Here is a 21,679-nt window from a genome sequence, read left to right on the forward strand (position 1 = left end):
CACTCTCTCTCTGCGGATCCACCCCCTCTTTCCTTCTCTCCCTGGCCACTGTTGGAGGACCTGTTTCCGTGTTGACGTGGACAGCAATGACAACCTATTTGACGGAATACAACTGGGATGACGTTGTACCAGTGCCGCAAGACGACGGCGGCCCCGACGCTCTCGTGGTCATCGCATACAACGACGATTACCGCACCGCTATGGGGTATCTGCGTGCGATCATGCGAGTCGAGGAGTATTCCGAACGTGCGTTTCAGCTCACTAGCGATATAATTTTCATGAACGCAGCGCATTACACTGTCTGGTATGGTATTCCAACTAATCCTGCTTCGAGCACCTGCTTCGAGCACTTCACACTGACAGCGAATGGTCACAGGACATACCGCACTCGTATTCTGTTTGCGCTTGGCAAAGATTGCGAACAGGAACTCGAATGGCTTGAATATGTGGCTAGCAAGTTTCCCAAGAATTATCAAATCTGGTATGCCTCTCCTCTTTGTCTTGCACTGCCTCCTACTAACACGCTCTAGGAACCACCGGGAGATCATTGTGGAAAAATACAACAGCCCGATCCGTGAGCTCCCGTTCATTGAAGCCATGCTTGCGCTTGACTCAAAGAACTACCACGTGTGGTCCTATAGACAATGGGTTGTCCGCAGATTCAATCTATGGGCAACAGAGCTTGCGTACACTAGCAACATGATCGAGGATGACGTGCGGAATAACTCTGCATGGAATCACCGATATTTTGCGCTGTTTGGCGCCGGTGCGCCAGTGAATGATGGGATTGTCGCTTCGGAAATCGAGTATGTTGATGTGTTGCTGTGTTATATGGATCCGCTACTAATTGTCTTAGGTTTACGAAAGATGCAATTCTGAAGGCTCCCCAGAACGCAAGCGCATGGAACTATTTATCAGGGTATGCGATCTTTGGTTGACAGACAACGGGCATTCAATTAACGAAGTCCCAGTCTCGTCCGAACAAGCAAACGCCCGCTGTCCAGCCTAGAAGACTTCTGTACAAGTCTAGCAAGCTTCCCCATGACGGTCTCAGCCGACAGCCAAGAGATCGTCCAGTCTGCACGCGCACTGGAGGTATTGGCGGACATCTACGCGGAAAAAAGGGATCTAGACAGAGCACTGCAGGCGTGGACGTTGCTGGCGGACAAGTACGACACTATTCGCGTAAACTTTTGGAATTACAAGAAACTGCAGGCGACTAGAACGATCATGGCGTGAAGCGGCGGTTTGTGCCTCTGTTTTTGGAGTTTTTGAAGTGTTTGGAAAGTAGCATGCAGAAATGTTGAAGTTGCAAATAAATTGCAAATATGCAAGGTGATCTAACTACAAAACTGTTCCTTGTACTTCTGCAATGACTCTAGAGTGACAGTGGATCCTAGATACAAGTTAGTAGCTTGCTTGAGATACACTGACACGTAGCAGTAGAAAACTCGCCTCCACATACGACGATCACTATGGTGTCATCGCTCTTAAGTTCGAGTTCTCGCTTCAGCATGCTGATATGCTCCTCGTAGTAACACACCGCCAGGGCTGCCCCACACGCAGGCTCAACTAGCAGCCGGTACTGATCAAGCAACGATAGGCAGGCGCTGACTGCCTGGGCGTCAGTCACCGCGAACGGGATCGTGCGGTTATAGCTGCGCGCGAGTTCAAACGCAGTCTCGGCAACCGCATCTGCGCCCAAGGAGCTTGCAATAGTCGAGATCTTGGGAAGTACAACGCGTTTGCGGTGCTGTAGAGATTGGTATAACTTGCTCGCGCCGACGGTTTCGGACGCAATCACGGCAGGCCCCGGTGTTCCGCTGTTATCGAAGTGACGTTGGAGACCTTCTATGATACCGGCGTACAAGCCACCACCGCCGACAGCACATACAATACCAGCCCAATTCAAAGATGCCAAATCATTGCTGCTGCTGCCGCTCTGTTCTCGAAGTTGTGCAAGCACCTCGTCTACAAGGGTACTATTTCCCCTCCAAATCAACGGATCATCAAACGGCGGACAATACTTGCCAGTCCCGCCACTTTGTATATGCTCCGCAAGTAATCTTCTTGCTTCGTCATCAGCCTGCTTCCACACGTTGCCATGCATCACGACGTGAGCGTCGTACTCATCACGCAGCCGGCTGACGATGTGCGCGCCGGTCGATGTGGGGACAACGACCACGCACGGGCAACCGTAGCGCTGAGACGCCTCTGCGGCCGCACAGCCGGCGTTACCCGCGGAGGAGCAAAATATTGTCGGCCGTTGCGATATGGTAGTAGCGGCCGAAGTTGAGAGCGATGCGAGGTAGGTTTCGTAGACTAGGTTGCCGACACCACTACAGCACGCCGTCAAGTCAGCATGTCGACAGAGAGCTGATCACAGTGCCCTGTACCTACCGGGACTTGAATGATCCCGAAGGCTGTAATAACTCGAGCTTTAAGAGCACATTACTAAAGTCGAACACGGGGAGTCAGCTGCAGCAAAGAATATGCCCGTACAGTCCAAACAACACCAGCGCGATTCAGTGGTGCATCGAAGACATACCATCCAAGAAGCTTAGATAAATGCGGCGAGCGTATCAGTGGAGTCTGGATGTACGGCTTATCGACAGTTGCCATTGCAGCGGTAGTCTTCGCGCTGTGTGCGATGCAGTGCACCACTGGGGAACGCCTTTCCACATGTCTTGAACTGCCGCGATTACTCACCATGTCCCCGCCGCGCGGCGCGATTTGACAATTTGTCGAGACAGCAGTCAGCAAACATGACCTAGGTATGATAAGCGCCCTGAGCTGACGTATTCACACGGCTGAGCGTTTAGTCGGCCTGGCTCGTGCGGTCCTCTAATTCCAGAACATGCCTATCGCCTCACGTCACGATGCCACTCTAATTGTCCGACGCTACACGCGTTCCACTGCATGAGGCTCATCTGTTCGTGCGTACGCGAGGCTGTCATTGCGCCAACGCGGAGACTCCGCAGAACTGCCCTCAATCATATGGAAGCGGCCCTCGCCGGGTCGCGCTTCCGTGATACCTTAGACGCTACTTGGGCCGCACAGGTGATAGTATTGCCCTCTCCAGCTAACGCTAGCGCCGTTGCAGGAACCAGGACCACATACACGGTGTTGCCTTGGTGGAGTGTGCGTGAGGCGCTGCGCGTCCCTGCCTGCCTCTTCGTCTCCTTGTCTACTTCTTTTCCTCCTTTTCACCAATGAATGCTTCCGTCTTGCACGTTCTCTGACTTTGCCTTGCATGTCCTCTCTGCTCCCTCCCCCGCCGCACCCCTGCTCCCCGCGCCGCGTTCCAGAGTCCGCGTCCCCGACCTCCTCCGCTCCACAACACTCACCTCGATCCACTGACCTCCCGCTCATACTGACCCTTCGCAAGTCTGCGGTCTTTTGTTGTGCAGCGTCCTACAGCCTTTGGCACCTTGCTCTGGCACACTTGACCTTCAGATGTGAAGAACTGCAACCGACAGTGGCAAACTCCCACAGTGGTCGCCGACCCCAATATCGCTCCTTCTGATTCCCTGCGAGGCTCGGCCGTCAATCTCCTTGCATTCTGCCACAGCATCTTGCATTTTGATTGCATGTCCAATGTATCGTGTTTCTGCTGAAGCACCGCTTTCACCACGTACCGTTTCCAACCTTACATTGGCACATCGGTATTTGAAGCGCGGTCTCAGTCTCGCATGAGGTGCGGCGACTACAGGGCTGCCTGTGAAACCTACCAAAATGTTCTGATGTCGGGGTTTTCGGCCATCTGCCTACACTGCGCAGACTGCACGCCGATGACACACTTCCTCTGGCTACACTACCGTCAATCAGCCCGCTGGTTATTCGTCCGCGAGCTGTTGGCTTCGACATCGTACGCATAGCGATTTTTGCTGTCCTCTGAATACTTCTGTTACCACTTGCTGAATGGTCTACCAGTCTTTCGTCTTCCACAACTTGAGCAGGTGGAACCTGTTGCCTCAGTTGAAACACGTCATAAGGCCCCTGCTGAGGAGCCTAATGTGCGGCGTCCTGCTGTGGCCTTGGAGCCTATCTATCTTACGTCGTCGTATGAGAGGATAGAGATACCCGTCGAACGACCTCTCGCTATTTGTGCCGATTCCTGGTTGTTGATTCTCCGCTGTCCGGTGTCTTCATTCTTCCTTTAGTTTTCTGGGTTCGTCACCGCTCGCCACAAATTCACAGCACCTGCTTCGATCGTCGCAATGGTCTCTACTGTTCCACCTATTTACTATATTCGACGAAACTATCTCTGAGCAGCTCAACGCACAATTGGCAGAACTCGGACGATGCTTCACCGATATGCGCTCGGATAGGTTACTGAATTCAGCACCTTCAGAGGGTTTGAAGTGTCCTGCGACGCGATAGAAACCTTGTCTTTGCACATGTAATGCAAGTCGCTCAAGGCGTCGAAGATTCTCCGCGACTTTATTTTCTGGGTGTCTGATGTCAACGCTCCCTTCGAGCTCATTGAGAATGTATAGCTGGAGCTGCACATACTGCAGCAGGATATGTCTGCCGCTGATGTTTGCTGTTGGAGTAAGATTGCAATAGAGCTAGGCTAGGAGGAAAGCTTGGCAAGTGGCACAAGAGACTGCGTGATGACAAATACTCTGATCCTCATGAGTTATGTGTGTCGGACAGAGGCAGCGAGGTTTGTGATGGAGTGGCTGTTAAGGCCAGGATGAGTGATACGGGCAATGGGCTGGATGTGGTTATTCCAATTCCAGAATCCATTGGCAGCGTGATCGTGGATCTCTCTTCGGACGCTGCTGTCGTTCATGATCAAACAGCCATCACCCGGAAGACATAGACCAATAATTAATTAGTTCATGTCATTTCCGGGGTTATCCGTGAGGATGGGGAAGGAGGAGTAAGTAGGGGGGGAACGAATGGAGAGGTATTAACTGGAGTTAGCAGGAGTTTATCAGGATATATTGTCTTCCGTGGGATATCTTTAGTGCAGTTTCATAGTTATAGTAGGTTTATAAATTTACAATGCATATTTTATATTTATATAGCCCAAGCTCTTGCAAGAGCGTGGGATATGGCGTGGGATACGGTAGTTAAACACACCTAATTGGAACTCTTGATTGGGAATTGTACTCTTTTCGATCAGCGCTGTATCTGCATTCAATTTACATAGGTATCTGATATACCAGTATATGTATTCTATTAGGCTACCGATATGTCAGCGTGCATGACATAAGGAGTCTAGGAGTGTAATTGGGAACAGCTGGTGAAGATCGCAATCCCAGCAGCACCCGTCCAAATCGAGGCTCTGATTCACAGCCAGGTATCCAATACAAGGATGCGAGCCAAGAGAGGGTGAGCAAATTGAATCCTTCAATCCTTCACTGTGTGTTGGACTATGCTCTCAAATACAAAAATCACCATTTGACGCACAGTCGTGTATTTTTACCCGTGCTCTTCATGGCTTACCTATCCTGCCTCATCGGCTTCTACATATTGCGCACGACAACCTGCAAGTGCCCCTTTCGCAGAGATGCTATTGGCAATGGTATAGCATATCTCTGCATCCCGGCACATTATGAGCACGATAGAACGCGAACAACATGATGCGTTCCAACGCGGTTGATGCATCCTGATTAGAGATCACTCACTAGCGATGTTCTTTTGATAGATACCATACTGTTTGCATGCACCAGTCAGCCATCCGGGCCTAAACCCGATCCTACTCCTATGAAATAACAACCAATCCTCAACAGGATCATAGCTACAAAAAATGCAAATGGCAGCCCTCAAACCTACTTAGGCTACATGATCTCCAACAGACCTCATGATCTCCAACAGACCTCATTAATCTCTCCCTTCCTGCTCCTGACAGATCAGGCACCGGTATCCATCGCCCACTTCTCGCTCGTTCAACAGAAAGCCGTCTGCCGTGCGCGTATCCAAATCTAAATACTTCTCAAGACATTTCCGGTGGTACACGTGCTTGCACTTAAACGTAACAAGAGAGTCTATCTCTGCCTTGACAGTGTTAATCGGCACGGGAATAACTGGTTGCAGGTCAAGTCCTTCTTCGCGCGGAGAAGTTGCAACGGTGACTGCTACTGCCGAAGGTTTATCGTTCAGGATCGGGGTCTGTGAGTCCAAAGCTCCAGTAACCTTGAACCGAAGCTGGCGCTTCCGTTCATTATCACTAAGCTTGCGATCCCATGCGTCGTATACACCGGCTTGCAATACGCTTGTTCCCCAGACACGCTTACTGCAGATTTCGCACGTCGGACTGCTCACCCGCCACCCTTCTTGGCGCAGTGTATACACAGACGCAACATGTACCATCAAATCCTTATTCAGCAACCGATTCGTCAAGGTAAGTAGCTGCCGTTCATAAATATATGCCTCGAAGATATTTGCAAGAACACTTCGCAAATCAACCACGGAAGGCGATGCAGCTGCCGTACGCGTCAAGAATGCTTCAAGAACGCGCAGGAACGATGTGGACATCACGTTAGCACCGGCTCCAAGAGCGCTGATGCCTTTAGCCGCAGCAGTAGATGACGTCGCAGCCAGCAAAGCTGAAAAAACATCCTGCACAAGCCTCCGCAAGAATAAAATCGTCTTCGTCGGAGAGTCGTACGATGAGCTCCGGCTCATGCGCTCAAAAGCTGTGATATCTGGAAACAAGGCCGTCGACACGTGACGCGTGAGACCGACGATTGAGTCAATGAGATCCAACCACACAAGTTCGGAATCCGAAAGCCGTCCGTTGCTTGTAACCGGACCAGCGCTAGGAGAATGCGCTTCAATTGGCTGCTGCTGTGACTGCTGCATCGGAGTCTTTTTGGCACGCTCAGTACATAGCCGGGTTCCCAGAATCACGTAATGTTGCAAGGCACGTTCGACCTCTTCGAGTTTCTTCTCATCCACATGAACCCACTTCCGCGGAGCTCCACGAGTGATAGCGCGCCCCCGAGAAATCGGATCTGGATATAAAAGAAGCAGCGCCTTCTCCAGGTAGTCCAAATGTGACGTGAGACGGTTAATGGCTTCTACGTACTGGCCTTCACTTCGAAGCAGAAAGATTTCGCCGTCGATAACACCCGCTGTCTCTAAAGATGACAAAACCTTTGATATGCGCACGTCACCCTTCTGTAAGTATCGCAAAAATGGAATCACCTTGTTCTTGTCGTACTCGCAAAGTAGGTTGACGTAAGTTTCGCGAGCTTGCTGAGTGTTCCATCTGGCGCGGTTTCGTCGTAATTGTTGGACACCTTCACGCATTTGCCTCAACTCGGGACTGAACAGAGCTTTGAGGTACTTGAACTGTAAGTCGTGCCTATCTGCCAGTTGCTCGTATAGGCTACTACGCAGCTCCGGCATATACTTTTCAACGACCTCCGACGCGCGAGCGGGATCTGTCGACACGAGATTGCGATAATTAGCTGAGATAGCTTGGCGAAATTTGGTACGCTCCTCATCAGATAGCTCAGACTTCGGCGCAAGACACTCGTTGATTGTCGTGAAAACTTCGTCTTGCGATCCGTACGTGACTCCTTGCCGCTCTCCGTCGGCAGCATCCTCAAAATATACCGAAATTAATCGAGAATATTGCTTCTCCGATCGGAAAATCCACTTCAGAACTCTGAAGTACCGAACCTTCACAAATGTCTTGACGAGATCATCTATCTTCTCCGGACGATACGCAGATAGCAGGTATTCCACACTGAGCTGGCAGTCATCCGCGATTTCCGTGGACGGTGGATCACATAACCGAAACATGACTTGACGTAAAAGTTCGTCCGACAACTTAATGAACTGGGGATACTTCGCAGCACTTCGAGCAATGAACATGTCCAAGTAAATAGTTTCCTTTGACGTGAATTCTGTGCCAGAGAGAATCTCAAGAAGAATGTCAATGATGTACTGTCGTGTCAGAGACTGGGCAAAAATGACTTCATCAGGGAGCTCATGTCGGGGACCGGATTCATTGTCAGAATCGTCGTCCTGTCCGTCCAAAAATGTATCTTCAAATGCCTCATTCATGGTAGCGACAAATGACGGCGCGTCAAATTTTAGAAGAAGACGAAGGTAGGGAAACGACCGCGAGTTTTCCTTTTCGTCTTCAGAAACAAGAATTTGAGTACCGTGTTCCTTAGGCCATGTCACGATAGAGCCGAGAAACAGAAAATAATAGAGAGACGACTTGACGGAGACCTCATCATCGGGATCCAGCTCAAGTCCAGTTGGATATACGCGGCTTGTAAAAATATACGACAGGTAGCTGTACACCTTCGAAATATTTCTCCTCAGTTTTTCCAGTGGCGTTTCGTGATGCATGTCGAGACTATCTGCATCATCAGTCGGTTTTTCATTAGCTTCATTCTCGGGCTGCGGTTCTGCAGCGAGAGCAAAATACTTTGGGATCATTCGCATGAAATCTGACATCGGAGATATATAGTCGCCTAGAGCCTGATTCCACACGTAGATCATGGCATCATAAAGCTCATATGTCCGACACAGCATTGTAACTTGATCAATGTCAAGAGTAGTGGTGTCAAGATGGCAGATAATCTCCTCGAGTCTATCATTCAACGCCAGCGATGCATAGATGTTGATCAGCTCCTTTACCACAGCAGGCGGTAGTGATATGATCTTTTCTGCCAAGATGTACGGTTCCAAAGTCTCAAAGTAGATGCCGCGCAAGTTTGCGTTCTCAAAATATTCGTACACTGAGTCAAAGAGAACGTCCAATGCATCCAAAGTGTATAGCGCCTCAAAACTCGCGTCGGCGATTGCTGAAACTTGCCTATACTGCGCGCTCTCATCCGCTTGAGCCTGTTCCTGCCGTTTCGGACTTTCAGGTGTCTCTGTGCTGTTAGATCCAGCAGTCGGTGTACTCCGGCCACTATTGTTTAGCGTGTAGCGCAGAGCCTGTAAAACCATCGTAATCAATCTGTCATGCACAGCCATATGGCGTGCAATTTCATCCTCGGGTAGCCCAATTGTCACTTGCTCTGCCTCACCGTTGTAGTACCGAGTTGCGAGATGAATTGCTTCAGCGAATTTTTCATTTTCCATTAACGACTCAAGCCGCTCTGCCCAGCTAGACAGATGACCAACCGCAAACTCATATGATCCCTATTCGTAGTCAGCGTATAGCACGAATTTAGACAGGCGCGACGAGAACTTACCAACAGGAATATCCGACCTTTGAAGGTCTTGAAGCTGTTGAAAAATGCATCAGGTATAGTTGCATAGTGGTCGCCACCTTCGGAAGTATTGCTGATGACAAGATCGTTAAGTTGTGCCGAAAAATAGTCGTGATGCATGATTTGACGTGGGACCAAGTCTGCTGTATCTGTCACGTGCATGGTATGCTCATTCAGAATCAGCAGCCGCTGTGTAATTGTCACCAGTACGATAATCTTAACGAGTATTAGTACTTGAGACTTTCGTATAGTGACTTGTTAGCGTACCTGAGAATTCAGCCATCGCAATGCGACAATGGCTTCGTCGGCAGTGAACTTTTTGATCGGCGTAAACTCCATATGGTGCGAATTATTCAATTCAGATGACTCCCTTGAGCTTGCATTGCTACTTCTGATGTTCTCCGACGTCATTGATACATCTAGAATTGTCACAACGTTTGACCAACAATATGCCAGCCTCGGGTTTGACGGATGTATGCCATTCGTTGTAAGAGGTATCGGCACCCTCTTTGAGCCTTTCTGGGCCTTGGCTGAAACAGCGGGAAACCAGTCCAGACAGCCGCTCAGGCCCATTGTGTCGGAAATGCTCTTTGGTCTGCCGGTTGTGAATTGCGTATGTGGAGTGGGACTGGTCGACATGATGACTAATATGTGAGGAGTCATAAGAGCAACCAAGCCGCGTGATTCTAGAGGATAAGGAGAGTTCCCGAGAGGCATTGGCGCAAATGCAAGAACAGACGTCGCCTTTCGTTGTCGAAGCTGAGAATTGGCCTCAGGGGGTTGGATAGTCGGTGTTGGATACCGTCCCACTAACTTGATTGACCGGATCTGCTTCGACACAATCTGCTGCGTGCTGGTATGAAAAAATGCCATGCCCTTATCGTCCGCACTGACAATGACGGAATGCCGTTTAGCCATGAAGCCAATGTGTAAAATCTTTGCCGTTGAAACGTGACCCTCATGACGACCGGAATCGATTTTGTTCGTATCAATCGGGGATATATGGATACGAGGTGCAACAGGTCGCTTGATATGCCACACGTAGATGTGACCGTGTTCGTGGCCGGATGCAACGTAGGCATGATCATGCGAAAATGCCACGGATGTAACACAGCCGGCAGCAGCGACTTCTTGAGGTTAGCTTTGAATACATCCAAAGTTCCACAAGATAAAACTTACGTTTAATGTTAGATCCCAAAGCGCAAAGCAAATTCTGACTGTAGTCAAACAGTAAAATGTATCCCTTCGCGGTTCCAATTGCGATTGTGCTCGCTACAGCTATGCACGTCGGCGCGCCGAACTGGTTCTGTCCGTTCTCGGAATAGACCTGAGATGACAACTTGCGTAGCTTTGTCCATCTCACAACTTCCCACGGTAATTTGTTCTGTTCATCAGGAGGAAAACTGTCGAACGGGTCATCGAGGCCCATTGATATGGAGGATATGCGGGACGACTGTGCGGTAGACGGTGAAGGCGATGACGAACGAAGCGAGTATGCCGGAGACTCCATTCGCGTGTGAAAGCGGAGGTCGAACGGCCGAAAGTTTGGCGAGGTCATCAAGAACTCTGAGGCAGACGACATTGCTGCTGTGACACACAAGCAATGTGGATGCTATGCTGGAGGGGATATGTGGGCTGTGTCGCGATAAGTGGCTAGTTAGATCGGAGGCAGGTCGAAGGAAGTCGTTGTCGCGAACAAGATCATGGCGAGGGGTAGAATGCGCCCTAATATCTGCTTCCTGAGATCGCGCTGATGTGCGGAAGCTATAGACAGAAGGATATGCGCAAGCGGATTTGCTCTTAGACAGAGGCCGCGACCAAAATTCATGGTCAATCGGACAGATGCGAGGAGTCCCATGCCCTAGCCCTGCCGCCTGGGCGAAAGCGTTAAGCTTTCCCGGCCGGCCGACCACCACAGCCAGCTATCTTTCTGCTGCACCCGCGCAAGCGGATTTTGTGTATTCTGTACGGTATTCTACTTGCTATTCGGCGAGGATATCTGTCTGACAAGCGCCATTCATTTGACGGCTATCCGCCGAGTTCTCTGCGAACGGCGGAGCGTCAAACCAATTAAGCTCGGGAAATATCAGCCCCTGACTATGGTTAGGGCGCAGTGGTGCGGCGTGCCCTTTGGGAGAATCGCACGTGCATTCGACTTCGGCCATCTCCTTCGTCTTAGTTTTGCTGTTGCCATAGACACAGCATCGGAATCGCCCGCTGTGTGTACTTTGGGTTTGCGCCCGGTTACTCGGAAATGACGAGTATGTTACGTCACAGAATGTCCGATCATCTTTTTTACTGATCTTTTTTCTAGCGGTGAAAGCCGGACCTCCGCTACCGCAGTACATCCTCGATGCTCGAGCGGCGAAGCGGAAGAGCACTGCGGAAGATGCAGCTAGCAAACGTACACGACGAGAAGCTACGTCACAGGATAATTCTGAAGTAGAAATACACTCATCGAGTGTAGCAAACCGCACAGGGCGGACAGCCATCGGGCCTGCGCGTCATCTTTTATCTGCATCCAACGCCAGCGACAGTGACTCTTCAGATGATGAGGTTGGACCAACACTGCCAACCAACCTTGACGAGGTATGTTCCTTTGTTCACATATGCGCACCGTACATTTCTTTGACCTGCATTAGGCTGCGGAAGAAGCGGCGGCACGCCGCCGGTTAGCCGTTGCTGCTGCTACATCGGAACCGGCTGCATTATCATCTAGCTCGTCGAGGCGCGAAGAATGGATGACCGTGCCTCCATCCGAACAAGACTGGGCTCGCTCACAAACCGACCCGACGCACCTGAAAAACAAAAAATTTTTGAGTGGTCGAGCGGCCGCCCATGTCGTACAGCGAGGTGCGGATAAGTCATGGACGGAGACAGAAGCTGATCGGAAGAAGAGAGTGGGAGAAGAGATGATGGGGCTACGACCACGGACAGGAGAAGAGAGACCGCTCCCATCTTCGACCATTATGGCTCGAGACGAGGAGATGGACCGCAAGATCAAGCAGTATAACGTGCGTAGCTTTGCTGTGTAGGAACGCAGTACCGTTTTTAACAACTCATTTAGGATCGCGTTCGTGGGAAGTCGTTATTAGAGCAGCACCAGGACAGAATCGAACAGGGCGAAGGCCGAAACACGGGTCTAGACGATCCTAGCAAACGTCAATTCGACTACGACAAGGACATTGCGTCCGGAGGAAAAATTATGAGCGTTTCGAAACTACAGGACATATCGAAACGTGCAGGCTCGATGGATTCCAGGTTCAGTAAGAGCCGAATGCTATAAGTCCAGTGTAAGAGAAGAATAATATATATATATTGCACGCAAGCGATTGCGAAGTGGTCGCGTGAACTTGTAAATAGCTCGAACACGTCGGGTCTAGAACACAATCGCAAAGAGCACAAAAAGCGCAGACGATACGGGGGGTCGAATATTTTAAAGTTCGCGATAAACGTCGTTTGCTAGCAGTTAAGCTTTCGTCGGTGAAGTCAACTTCGTTTGATCTTGTCATCTTGTCAGACCTGAACTACAGATTTATCTCGAGGAAGAGAACATCAGTAGTTGTTTAAGCATCATCGTCACTATGGGGCTACAAAAGCGGCAGGCTTTCTGGTATGATACGGCGGCTTGAAGGTCTTGTTGTGGGGGTCAGGCGACGTGACTAACGACCAACTCTTATTATAGGTACGGCGGCGGAGTATCTGACTTCGCGACCAAGTGGGGGCAAGTATTATTTCGTCGAGACTATTGGATATTACGTGGTCTAACTAAGACTTCATTCAGAATTTTTGGAGGTATTGTCGCGGGACTGCTGGTTGCGACGTTTTTGGCCTACTTTCATGCACGGTACCGACTAGCCAAGGGACAGGAACCACTACGATATCATACGGTATGTTCCGACAGCTGGTATAAAGACGAACAGGACGCTTATATCCGTAGTGGCTTGTTCAAAACAGACTCAATCATATGGCGGCTCAGAGAGAGCGCGAACGTGAGCGAAATATGTATCGTGAGGAGTTCACAGCATATCCCGCATTTGCGATGAACAACCTTGCACCAAATGATGTTGCAGTTCCGGTATGTCTGCTTGCCAAACAGTTACAGAGCTATCACTAACAGATTATAGCCGCCAGCTTATGATCCACGTTATCCCGCTCCGCCGAAATACGTTCCCGCAACTGACCTCAAGCCGAGTGATAACAATCCATTCTATCAGCCACCCTACAGCCCAAACCCGTTCATGTCGCAAGACGACGGTGCTCCAAGCATTGATCACACAAATAATACGATCGTCAGCTCAAGCCACCGAGATCTACCAAATGATCTATACTCGTACCCAACAGAACAACCAGTGCAAGCGGCGCCACAACTCACCACCACGGCTACCACGACTACCGCTTCTGCTGTACTGCCATACTATGCAGGAGCCACAAATACGACTACTAATCGAGAATAGAGGTGATCGGAAAATCTGCGGGTGTATATGTACGTTGAACAGGGCTGCGGATTGGTAACTGGAGCGGCAAGATGGCGCATGTTTGATTTTTTCTGTTTAACCGCATATTTCGAGTTAGAGCATATTACATGGCCTTAATTTGGAATTATTGGCGACAACAACAGTGAACTGGAGTTTGTATTACGTGGATCCAATTTTTTCCTCTCTAGCAGTTGTATTTTCTGTTATGTCATTTTTTGACAAAGGAAAAGCAATGTACCAAAAAAGAACAAAGAAAATAAAGAAGATTGTAACAGGACTAGTATTGAGAGCAAGATCTATTCATATATCAACATCCATGGACTCGTCGTCGGCGGGTGTATCGTTGCTCTCACTATTGTACGGACTATCATCCATGTCAAGCTCGTCATCGCCCCAATTCTCTTCCTCAGCATAGTTGTCCACAGCGCGTCGCTTGGATACCCGACTTTTGGAGTCTTCGACTTGACGAGCTATGCTCTCGGCTATGATCTGCTCCTTTGGCTTGTAGACCACAAGGCTAGACTCGGGAAGTATATATGGAATCGGCTGCGATATGGCAGGAGACAATGCTTCGTCGCGACGGCGGAGTAGTGAATACGGCAGGTCCATGATTTTGCGTTCGACGTCTGGCGCAAACATGATCTTGGAGTCATTGTTGTCCTCGTCGTAGTCTTCATCGTCTGATGTTGAGTTCAGCGAGGACACAAAGACCGTATGCGCGTCGCCTGTGTCCATGCGCGACTGCATGTCGTCGTCGAGCTCACGGTAGGTCGGCGCGGATTTTGATCTGTCCCAGTAGTCATAGCGAAGGATTGGCTCGGCTCTTTTCTTCCCGGGCGGGGACGGCGAATAGGACTGTGACCGCGAGTTGGCCCGCGAATCTGGTTGAGATTAGCTAACAGGACAGCCCAGATGATCTGCGACTTTGCTCACCAATAGAGAGCTTCGTAAAGGAGTCAAGAAGTCTTCGTTTGGCACGAGACCGAGTGATGCTGGAATCGGAGTCGTACGGTGAACGCGTCCGCTTGTGCGTCGCTGATTTCGACGAAGCAGACGACAACGGTGACGACATGTGGTGATGATGTGTGACGGTTGCAAAAGCAGTCGGGCTAGAGGCACTACTACACGGGGTCGTATACACCAGAAGCATATGTAACCATGGGAACCTACGGTGGTGTCCAAGTGCGCTCTGTATGAAGTGCGCGGGGGCTGGACGGTGCTCGGAAGACGTGGCGGGTAAGCTGCTAAAGTGTTCGAGGTTTCGCGAAGATTCAAGATGTCTGGGTAGAGGAGCACGTGCGTCCTCGTCCACGCAGGGAATGCTGCCACCGCGACCGTCACGATGACCACTCAACACAGACCGCGCTGTGCTCCACGCCGTAGCAGCCATGCTGCCGCCTCTGGCGGCTCCGAAGCACGTAGGCGCGGAAGTGTCGGACGGGGGCTGCCTGGTGATACGTAGGGCCGAGCGGATTGGCGGAGTGCACGTGTCTTGGACAGCCCCTAAATCCAGACGCGCGAGACGTGACTCTTCTTCGGCGGCATTTCTCCAGCGCGTCTTTATGATCCGCAGCATCCTCCTGCCGCGATCAATTTGTCATCCGCGACATCCTCGCAATTGCGTACTGTCAGCGCTCCTAGGTCCCTATGTGACGGTCTGGTCGTGCATTCGTGAGTCCGCAGCCAGCGAGCTCCGTCGCGCCGACTCGGTGCCAAAAAAAACTCCCGACTAATTATTTTGATCCGTACAGTCTGCTTTCTCCACGCCGAACCGCACCGCTCCAACCGCTTGCGAGCTTTCTCTTCCGCCTCAACGCATCCACCTCAATCAAGGATCCCGATCCGTTCAACATGCCGCTGAATCCTGAGGATTGGCCGGCTCCAAAGGTCCGTGATGACTGCACGTGATGGTCGCCACAGGATATGCGTGCCTAGTGCTAACCACTGGAGGTGTATTACAGGTCCGCCAGACATTTTTGGACTACTTCATCGATAAGCGCGATCATACGTTTGTACCGAGTTCGTCTGTCATCCCGTATGATGATCCGACGCTTTTATTTGCCAATGCAGATATGTTGCCACAATTGAAATTCTCAGCTGTGGGAAGGCTGAACTGACATTTCATGTTTACGCATGAATCAGTACAAGGCCATCTTTTTGGGCACGGTTGACCCTGCAAGTGACTTTGCGAAGCTTAATCGCGCGGTCAACTCACAGAAGGTACACTTCTTGTTAAGAGTAATTGTGATGAATTCGGACTTACAAGTGATTCTAGTGTATTCGTGCCGGTGGAAAGCACAATGGTAATGTTTGACTGCTACTTTCACTTTCGTGAATCAATTCTAAAGATAAATCACAGATCTTGAGGATGTTGGCAAAGACAGCTATCATCATACCTTCTTCGAGATGTTAGGTATGTCAATTGCGCTCAATTCCTGAGCCTGTTCGCATGAGTCTAACAGACACAGGAAACTGGTCTTTCGGCGACTACTTCAAGAAAGAGGCTGTCGCATGGTCCTACGAACTCTTGACTGCTGTTTATGGGCTCGACAAAGACCGTCTATACGCGACATACTTCGGCGGTGACGAGAAGACAGGCCTCGATCCTGACTTGGAGACCAAGCAGCTATGGAAAGACATTGGTCTTGCAGAGGACCACATTTTGCCCGGCAACGTCAAAGATAATTTCTGGGAGATGGGCGACCAAGGCCCATGTGGTCCTTGCAGTGAAATCCATTACGACCGCATTGGTGGCCGAAATGCTGCTCATCTGGTGAACATGGATGATCCCAATGTGCTTGAGATCTGGAACAACGTTTTTATCCAATTCAACCGCGAGGCCGATGGCAGTCTGCGGAGCTTGCCTGCAAAGCACGTCGACACTGGTATGGGTTTCGAGCGTCTCGTGTCTGTTCTGCAGAACAAGATGTCAAACTACGACACTGACGTTTTCAGCCCGCTGTTTGCTCGAATTCAGGAGATGACTGGCGCGCGTCCCTATTCTGGCAAATTTGGCGAGGAGGATACCGACGGTATTGATACAGCGTACCGTGTTATTGCTGATCATGTCCGAACCCTTACTATAGCGCTCAGTGACGGTGGTGTGCCCAATAACGACGGTCGTGGCTACGTTCTTCGCCGAATTCTGCGCCGCGGCGCACGATACGCTCGCAAGTATTTCGATGCACCTATCGGCACGTTCTTTTCGCGCCTTGCTCCTACGCTTATCGGGCAGATGAAGGACATTTTCCCTGAGCTTACCAAGCGCACAGATGAAGTCTTTGAGATTCTGAACGAAGAAGAGGAGTCGTTCTCGCGCACACTGGACCGTGGTGAGAAGCTCTTCGAGCACTATGCCGAGAAGGCTCGCGCGGACGGTGTGAAGACACTGAATGGCCGCGATGTGTGGCGGTTATACGATACATATGGTTTCCCGGTTGATTTGACGCGCCTGATGGCGGAGGAGAGTGGTCTTGAGATCGACGAGGCCGGATTCGAAGCCGCGCAGGCCTGGTCTCGCGAGGCGAGCAAGGGCAAGAAGAAGGAGGCGACCGAGGAGGTTGTCAAGCTCGACGTGCACGATCTCGGCCAGCTTGAGTCTGACGGTATTGCCAAGACCGTTGACAAATACAAGCACAACCTTGGAGATATCAAGGCTACTGTGACGGCTATCTACGCCAACAAGAAATTCGTCAGCACTACAGAGGGCCTTGACTCGTCTGTGCAGATTGGTGTAATTTTGGACAAGACAAACTTTTACGCCGAGCAGGGCGGCCAGCAGTACGACACTGGCCGGCTGGTCATCGATGGCAAGACCGAGGTTGATGTGGAGAACGTGCAGTTGTATGGTGGATACGTGTTCCACACTGGTTTTTTGAAATACGGTTCGTTCTCGGTTGGGGACGAGATTGTGGCGGAGTACGATGAGCTGCGACGATGGCCGATCAGAAACAACCACACGGGCACTCACGTTCTCAATTTTGCGCTACGAGCGGTTCTCGGCGACGGCGTTGACCAGCGAGGCTCGCTCGTTGCGCCGGACAGATTGCGATTCGATTTTTCGCACAAGAGCGGCATGAGCCTCGAGGAAGTAAGCAAGACCGAGGACATTGCGACGAAGCAGATCCGCGCGAACCTGACGGTATACGCGAAAGATGTGCCACTTGCAGTCGCTCGGGAGATTGAGGGCGTGCGCGCTGTGTTTGGCGAGACGTACCCTGATCCGGTGCGAGTTGTGTCTGTTGGCGTACCGGTCGAGGTGCTGATTTCGGACTCGAAGAACACGAAGTGGCACGGATACTCGATTGAGTTCTGTGGCGGCACACATGTTAAGTCTACGGGCGACATCAAGGAGATGATTATTACAGAGGAGAGCGGCATCGCGAAGGGCATCCGACGTATTGTGGCAGTCACTGGGAGCGAGGCATACGAGGTGCAGCGGATCGCGGCGGAGTGGGAGAAGAAGCTGGATGCGCTGGAGAACCAGCCCAACGGAGCCGCCAAGGAGGCAGACGCGAAGGCGCTGGGGTACTCGCTGAACCAGCTTACGATCTCAGTTGTGAAGAAGGCGGAGCTCAAGGACCGGTTTACGGGAATCCAGAAGAAGATCGTGGAGGAGAGCAAGGCGCGACAAAAGGCGGAGTCGAAGACGGCAATTGAGTTTGTGTCGACCTACTTTGAGTCATCGGTGACAGAGGGCAAGGAGGCCGCTACGTACTTTGTGGGCAAGATCTCGGGGATCGGCGCGAACGCCAAGGCGATCACTGATGCTGTGAGTTACGTGAAGAAGGAGCTGCCGGGCAAGACGGTGTACCTGTTTGCAGGCGGCGAGGGCGACGACAAGGTCGTGCACGGCGGGTACTTGAGCACTGTGAGCGGTATCGTGGCCAAGGATGTCGGTGCCATGGTGAGCGAGGTCGTGGGCGGCAAGGCCGGCGGCAAGGGCGAGACGGTGCAGGGCGTGGGCAGCGATCTGGAAAAGATCGAGGAGGCGATTGCGGCGGTGGAGAAGCACTTGAAGGAGAACCTGAAATTATAGGTTGAGCCGGAAGAGATTTAGAGGCTTTAGAGAGCCGACGATGGAGGGCTCCGTTGCAGAGTACCACACAGCGATATAAATATAACACATGCTGCTAATAATAATCATACATAAATCAATCGGAGAAGGAGCGTCGGAGAGCCGGGGCGCCGAGGTCACACGAGGGCAGGCAAAGTGCAGGTTGAGACAGGTATAAGGAAAGCATCCGTGACTAGAGTGGAAAGCGCCTGTGCGCGGCGGCGGGGCTTTGTCAGGCGCCAGGAGGTGATGTAGCAACGGAGGCAGCGTGCACATCGCGACTGATAAAACGCGGCAAAGCCGACGACTGTCCAGAGACTACAGCGGATGAACATTGCACTGTCTATCCGCACAGCAATGACGGCGTCCTGCCGCCGTTGCGAGGAAGAGAAGGGCAGAAACAGGAAAGCGGGCACCACGCGGCCGGGCAAGCCGCTGTCGCAGCGACGGCGGGATGCGAATGCAAGAATGAAGTGCTCGCTAACAACGGTGCGCTACAAACTTGAGTGCTGTGTTGTTGAGGTTTAGGGCGACTCCGGTGCTCCAGAACTTCGCTAAACTTGGCAGTATGAGGCTGTCCAAACTTCAGGGCCATCATTGGGCGCCCTTTGAACGGGGATAGTAGTTTGAATACTCAAAACCACGTCCACACAGCGCGAATAAGGCGGATTTCTGATGTCCGCAGCAGAACAAGCGATTTCAGGGAGCGCTCGTTTCCGCAGCCTGGGACGCGCAAGGTACTACGCCTGAGCCGCATACTCCACGAGATCATGTGCAGGCATCATGTGACCGCAGACAAGGCTCTAGAGCCGTCTACGACCATTTAGCACTGCCGGGTGTCTTACCGTCTTACGGCGATGCCATCCTGCACAGCTAAATTGATCACCTATCTCAGTTAATTATTTCCGGCGTGTCGCAGTGTGTTTCTTCTACATGAAATTATGCAACACTTACCCGAGGACTGAGGTTTAGGGCAACTTCGATGCGGCGCCGAATTAGCGTCATATGTGATCATGTGTGACATATGGATCACAGTGTGAGTTGCAGTTAGGGGCTGCGGGGCGGCATGATTGGATATTGTGCTGTTCAATTGCTTATGACGGCGTTGATCTAGCAAACAACTGCAGTTCTGACTAGGCATATATCTGAGCTGTTTCAAACTGTTTACGTATGCCGGAGAGCGAGTGTTCCGCGGCGCCGGAGAATAGACAGGACGGGAAGGGGCCTTTGGACCATATGAGCTCCGCTTGGCCTGTCCCAGTCCTGCGCCAGCCGCATGCACGCGGTATGCCACTGGCAGGCACAGCCCAGAAGCAGCGACCGCGCAGCAGCCGCGGCAGTCGACGTGTACAAGAGGCAGGACCCAAGGACGAGGCGGCTTGGCGAGGACGTGCGAGTCTTCGAGCAGCGAGGGTGCAAGAGTCAAGGACCAGCTAGCCGGGCCCGCCACGCGATGCCCTGAGCAGGTGGTCCTGGTGTCCTGGCTCAGGCGCTGGAGCTTGCCGTTGGCGCAGCAGCCGGCGGGCGTCGGTCGGCGGTGTGGCGTCTGTGATCATCTGCGTTTCTTGCGCCGACTCCCTTTCTCTGACCTGGCCGGGCCGCCCAGCGACCCGCATGCGCTCTGCCGCCGGCCCCGCCCTTGCGGGCGGGGGCCTTGTCGCCGCGGTCTGCGGAATGCCGGCGCGGGGCGGCGATGACGGCGGCGGCGGCGGCGGCGGCGCGCGTGCACGGGGCGGATGGGGCACAAGTGCGGCGCGTGCGCGGCGGCAGGGCTAGGGCGAGGGCTAGGGCGCGGCGGGTCACGTCCGCGTGGGCGCCTAGCGGGCACTCGCCACTCTTCTCCGTTGTTCCCTTCCGCCTCCCGCGTTGTCGTGCTGCTGCTGCGCACAGAAGAAAGAGCGCACGCTTCGTCCACCTCCCGCATCTGGCGCGTCCTAGTCGTGTCCGCCCGCCTCTCCGTCGCGTCCTCCACGCGTCGCCTTTGTTGACGCGTCGCCGCGCCGCCCCCCGGCTCGCGCTCCCCCCGCGTCTCCTCTTCCCTCCTCCTCCTCTCCTCAACCCCGTCCCCTCCCCCCGGCGCACGCCGCCTAGCAGGGCCGCGCCATCCCCGCCTGTCTCGGTAGCCCCGCCGTTACCGCCCTCCTCTCCCCCGCGCGCTGCACGCGTCTCGCGCGTGCGTCGCTCTCCACGGCCCCCCCTCCCGCCAGCCATGTGAGTGTCCCCCTCTGTCTCGCCACGGCGCTCCCCCGCTCCCTGTCTCGCGCGTCACTCGTCGTCTCCTCCCTCTCTGCCTTCCTCTTCCTGTCCCGCTCTCCCTCTCCCTCTCCCTTCCCATCTCTGTTTGTCTCGTCCCTTACACTCTTTTTTCTTCCCCTCTTCGCTCACCTCCCTCTCCCTTGACCATGACGTTGCGACTCTTCACCTCCCTCTTCGTCGTGCGCTCACTAACCTGCGCCCTCCAGAGATGGAACCATGTCGTGGCTCAACGATGGCTTCACCTCCGGCACCTTCGACACCACTTCGATCTTCTCCACAGACCCCTACTCCCAGTCGCTGCTGACCGGCGAGTTCTCCTCCTCCACCGTACCCTCCTCCCAACAGCAGCCTCAGCAGCAGGCCCAGCAGCTGCAGCAGCAGCAGCAGCAGCAACAGTCGCAGCAGGCGCACCTGCTCGCGGCGCAGCAGTCGCAGGCATCGCCGCTCTCGCAGTCGTATGACGCGCTTATGCAGCCGCCCTCCCGCGCGACCTCGCCGCTCTACTCCATCAAGCCAGTAGTTCCCGCAAAGCACCAGCTGGACTCCTCTAACGACATCTTCACGCGTCAGCAACGACCAATGCTCTCGCACGCCCAGGCCCAGGACTCGATGCCGTCGCCGCAGCAGGTCTTCATGCGCATGCAGCAACAACAGCAGCAGCAGCAGCAAGAGAAGCTCAACGGGCACTCATCGAA

General features: G+C 52.5%; 7 protein-coding genes across 7 annotated transcripts; 4 read left to right on the forward strand and 3 right to left on the reverse strand.

Moving 5' to 3' along the window:
* The first annotated feature begins 2 nt into the window (after positions 1–2).
* On the forward strand, positions 3–1,346 carry V1518DRAFT_410556 (uncharacterized protein). Its single transcript, XM_066902629.1, has 5 exons — positions 3–304; positions 377–481; positions 531–806; positions 857–919; positions 972–1,346. The coding sequence occupies exons 1-5, from the start codon at positions 87–89 to the stop codon at positions 1,237–1,239; spliced, it is 930 nt and encodes a 309-aa protein (XP_066762576.1). The 5' UTR covers positions 3–86; the 3' UTR covers positions 1,240–1,346.
* On the reverse strand, positions 1,290–2,874 carry V1518DRAFT_53338 (tryptophan synthase beta subunit-like PLP-dependent enzyme). The gene is made up of 4 exons (XM_066906620.1): positions 2,549–2,874; positions 2,401–2,454; positions 1,456–2,339; positions 1,290–1,396 (listed from the first exon to the last, which is right to left on the reverse strand). The coding sequence occupies exons 1-4, from the start codon at positions 2,710–2,712 to the stop codon at positions 1,341–1,343; spliced, it is 1,158 nt and encodes a 385-aa protein (XP_066762577.1). The 5' UTR covers positions 2,713–2,874; the 3' UTR covers positions 1,290–1,340.
* A 2,532-nt stretch (positions 2,875–5,406) lies between these two features.
* Positions 5,407–11,018, reverse strand: V1518DRAFT_410563 (Golgi CORVET complex core vacuolar protein 8-domain-containing protein). The gene is made up of 4 exons (XM_066902630.1): positions 10,374–11,018; positions 9,462–10,321; positions 9,177–9,410; positions 5,407–9,123 (listed from the first exon to the last, which is right to left on the reverse strand). The coding sequence occupies exons 1-4, from the start codon at positions 10,774–10,776 to the stop codon at positions 5,836–5,838; spliced, it is 4,785 nt and encodes a 1,594-aa protein (XP_066762578.1). The 5' UTR covers positions 10,777–11,018; the 3' UTR covers positions 5,407–5,835.
* A 273-nt stretch (positions 11,019–11,291) lies between these two features.
* Positions 11,292–12,544, forward strand: V1518DRAFT_410564 (uncharacterized protein). Its single transcript, XM_066902631.1, has 4 exons — positions 11,292–11,455; positions 11,509–11,783; positions 11,837–12,208; positions 12,262–12,544. Exons 1-4 carry the CDS (start codon positions 11,449–11,451, stop codon positions 12,478–12,480), a joined length of 873 nt encoding a protein of 290 aa, XP_066762579.1. The 5' UTR covers positions 11,292–11,448; the 3' UTR covers positions 12,481–12,544.
* Positions 12,545–12,698: 154 nt separating this feature from the next.
* Positions 12,699–13,950, forward strand: V1518DRAFT_410567 (uncharacterized protein). The gene is made up of 5 exons (XM_066902632.1): positions 12,699–12,807; positions 12,880–12,918; positions 12,979–13,084; positions 13,135–13,272; positions 13,322–13,950. The coding sequence occupies exons 1-5, from the start codon at positions 12,779–12,781 to the stop codon at positions 13,649–13,651; spliced, it is 642 nt and encodes a 213-aa protein (XP_066762580.1). The 5' UTR covers positions 12,699–12,778; the 3' UTR covers positions 13,652–13,950.
* Positions 13,951–13,972: 22 nt separating this feature from the next.
* V1518DRAFT_436543 (uncharacterized protein) lies at positions 13,973–14,744 on the reverse strand (the record flags this gene model as incomplete). Its single annotated transcript, XM_066906297.1, has 2 exons — positions 13,973–14,553; positions 14,606–14,744. 2 exons carry the CDS (start codon positions 14,742–14,744, stop codon positions 13,973–13,975), a joined length of 720 nt encoding a protein of 239 aa, XP_066762581.1.
* A 679-nt stretch (positions 14,745–15,423) lies between these two features.
* Positions 15,424–18,826, forward strand: V1518DRAFT_410573 (tRNA synthetases class II (A)-domain-containing protein). Its single transcript, XM_066902633.1, has 5 exons — positions 15,424–15,742; positions 15,804–15,892; positions 15,948–15,975; positions 16,032–16,085; positions 16,141–18,826. Exons 1-5 carry the CDS (start codon positions 15,580–15,582, stop codon positions 18,708–18,710), a joined length of 2,904 nt encoding a protein of 967 aa, XP_066762582.1. The 5' UTR covers positions 15,424–15,579; the 3' UTR covers positions 18,711–18,826.
* Positions 18,827–21,679: the final 2,853 nt, after the last annotated feature.

This window comes from Limtongia smithiae (assembly GCF_038497785.1).
Source record: "Limtongia smithiae strain NRRL Y-17922 unplaced genomic scaffold V1518scaffold_1, whole genome shotgun sequence".
NCBI classification, from domain to species: Eukaryota; Fungi; Ascomycota; class Lipomycetes; order Lipomycetales; family Lipomycetaceae; genus Limtongia; species Limtongia smithiae.

Excerpts from the sequence above, each read along its gene's own strand:
- V1518DRAFT_410564 (XM_066902631.1), top strand. Across the intron at positions 11,784-11,836 it reads TGCCAACCAACCTTGACGAG|GCTGCGGAAGAAGCGGCGGC; the intron begins GTATGTTCCTTT and ends GACCTGCATTAG. Across the intron at positions 12,209-12,261 it reads GCAAGATCAAGCAGTATAAC|GATCGCGTTCGTGGGAAGTC; the intron begins GTGCGTAGCTTT and ends CAACTCATTTAG.
- V1518DRAFT_410567 (XM_066902632.1), top strand. The coding sequence starts at position 12,779 with ATGGGGCTACAAAAGCGGCAGGCTTTCTG. Across the intron at positions 12,808-12,879 it reads CAAAAGCGGCAGGCTTTCTG|GTACGGCGGCGGAGTATCTG; the intron begins GTATGATACGGC and ends CTCTTATTATAG. Across the intron at positions 12,919-12,978 it reads GACTTCGCGACCAAGTGGGG|AATTTTTGGAGGTATTGTCG; the intron begins GCAAGTATTATT and ends GACTTCATTCAG.
- V1518DRAFT_410573 (XM_066902633.1), top strand. The coding sequence starts at position 15,580 with ATGGTCGCCACAGGATATGCGTGCCTAGTGCTAACCACTGGAGGTGTA. Across the intron at positions 15,743-15,803 it reads GCTTTTATTTGCCAATGCAG|GCATGAATCAGTACAAGGCC; the intron begins ATATGTTGCCAC and ends TTTCATGTTTAC. Across the intron at positions 16,086-16,140 it reads TACCTTCTTCGAGATGTTAG|GAAACTGGTCTTTCGGCGAC; the intron begins GTATGTCAATTG and ends TAACAGACACAG.
- V1518DRAFT_410556 (XM_066902629.1), top strand. The coding sequence starts at position 87 with ATGACAACCTATTTGACGGAATACAACTGGGATGACGTTGTACCAGTG. Across the intron at positions 305-376 it reads GCAGCGCATTACACTGTCTG|GACATACCGCACTCGTATTC; the intron begins GTATGGTATTCC and ends GAATGGTCACAG. Across the intron at positions 920-971 it reads GCATGGAACTATTTATCAGG|TCTCGTCCGAACAAGCAAAC; the intron begins GTATGCGATCTT and ends ACGAAGTCCCAG.
- V1518DRAFT_410563 (XM_066902630.1), bottom strand. The coding sequence starts at position 10,776 with ATGTCGTCTGCCTCAGAGTTCTTGATGACCTCGCCAAACTTTCGGCCG. Across the intron at positions 9,411-9,461 it reads TGCGATGGCTGAATTCTCAG|ATTATCGTACTGGTGACAAT; the intron begins GTACGCTAACAA and ends ATACTCGTTAAG. Across the intron at positions 9,124-9,176 it reads AAGGTCGGATATTCCTGTTG|GGATCATATGAGTTTGCGGT; the intron begins GTAAGTTCTCGT and ends GACTACGAATAG.
- V1518DRAFT_53338 (XM_066906620.1), bottom strand. The coding sequence starts at position 2,712 with ATGGTGAGTAATCGCGGCAGTTCAAGACATGTGGAAAGGCGTTCCCCA. Across the intron at positions 2,340-2,400 it reads TCGGGATCATTCAAGTCCCG|TGGTGTCGGCAACCTAGTCT; the intron begins GTAGGTACAGGG and ends GGCGTGCTGTAG. Across the intron at positions 1,397-1,455 it reads AGTGATCGTCGTATGTGGAG|GATCCACTGTCACTCTAGAG; the intron begins GCGAGTTTTCTA and ends ACTTGTATCTAG.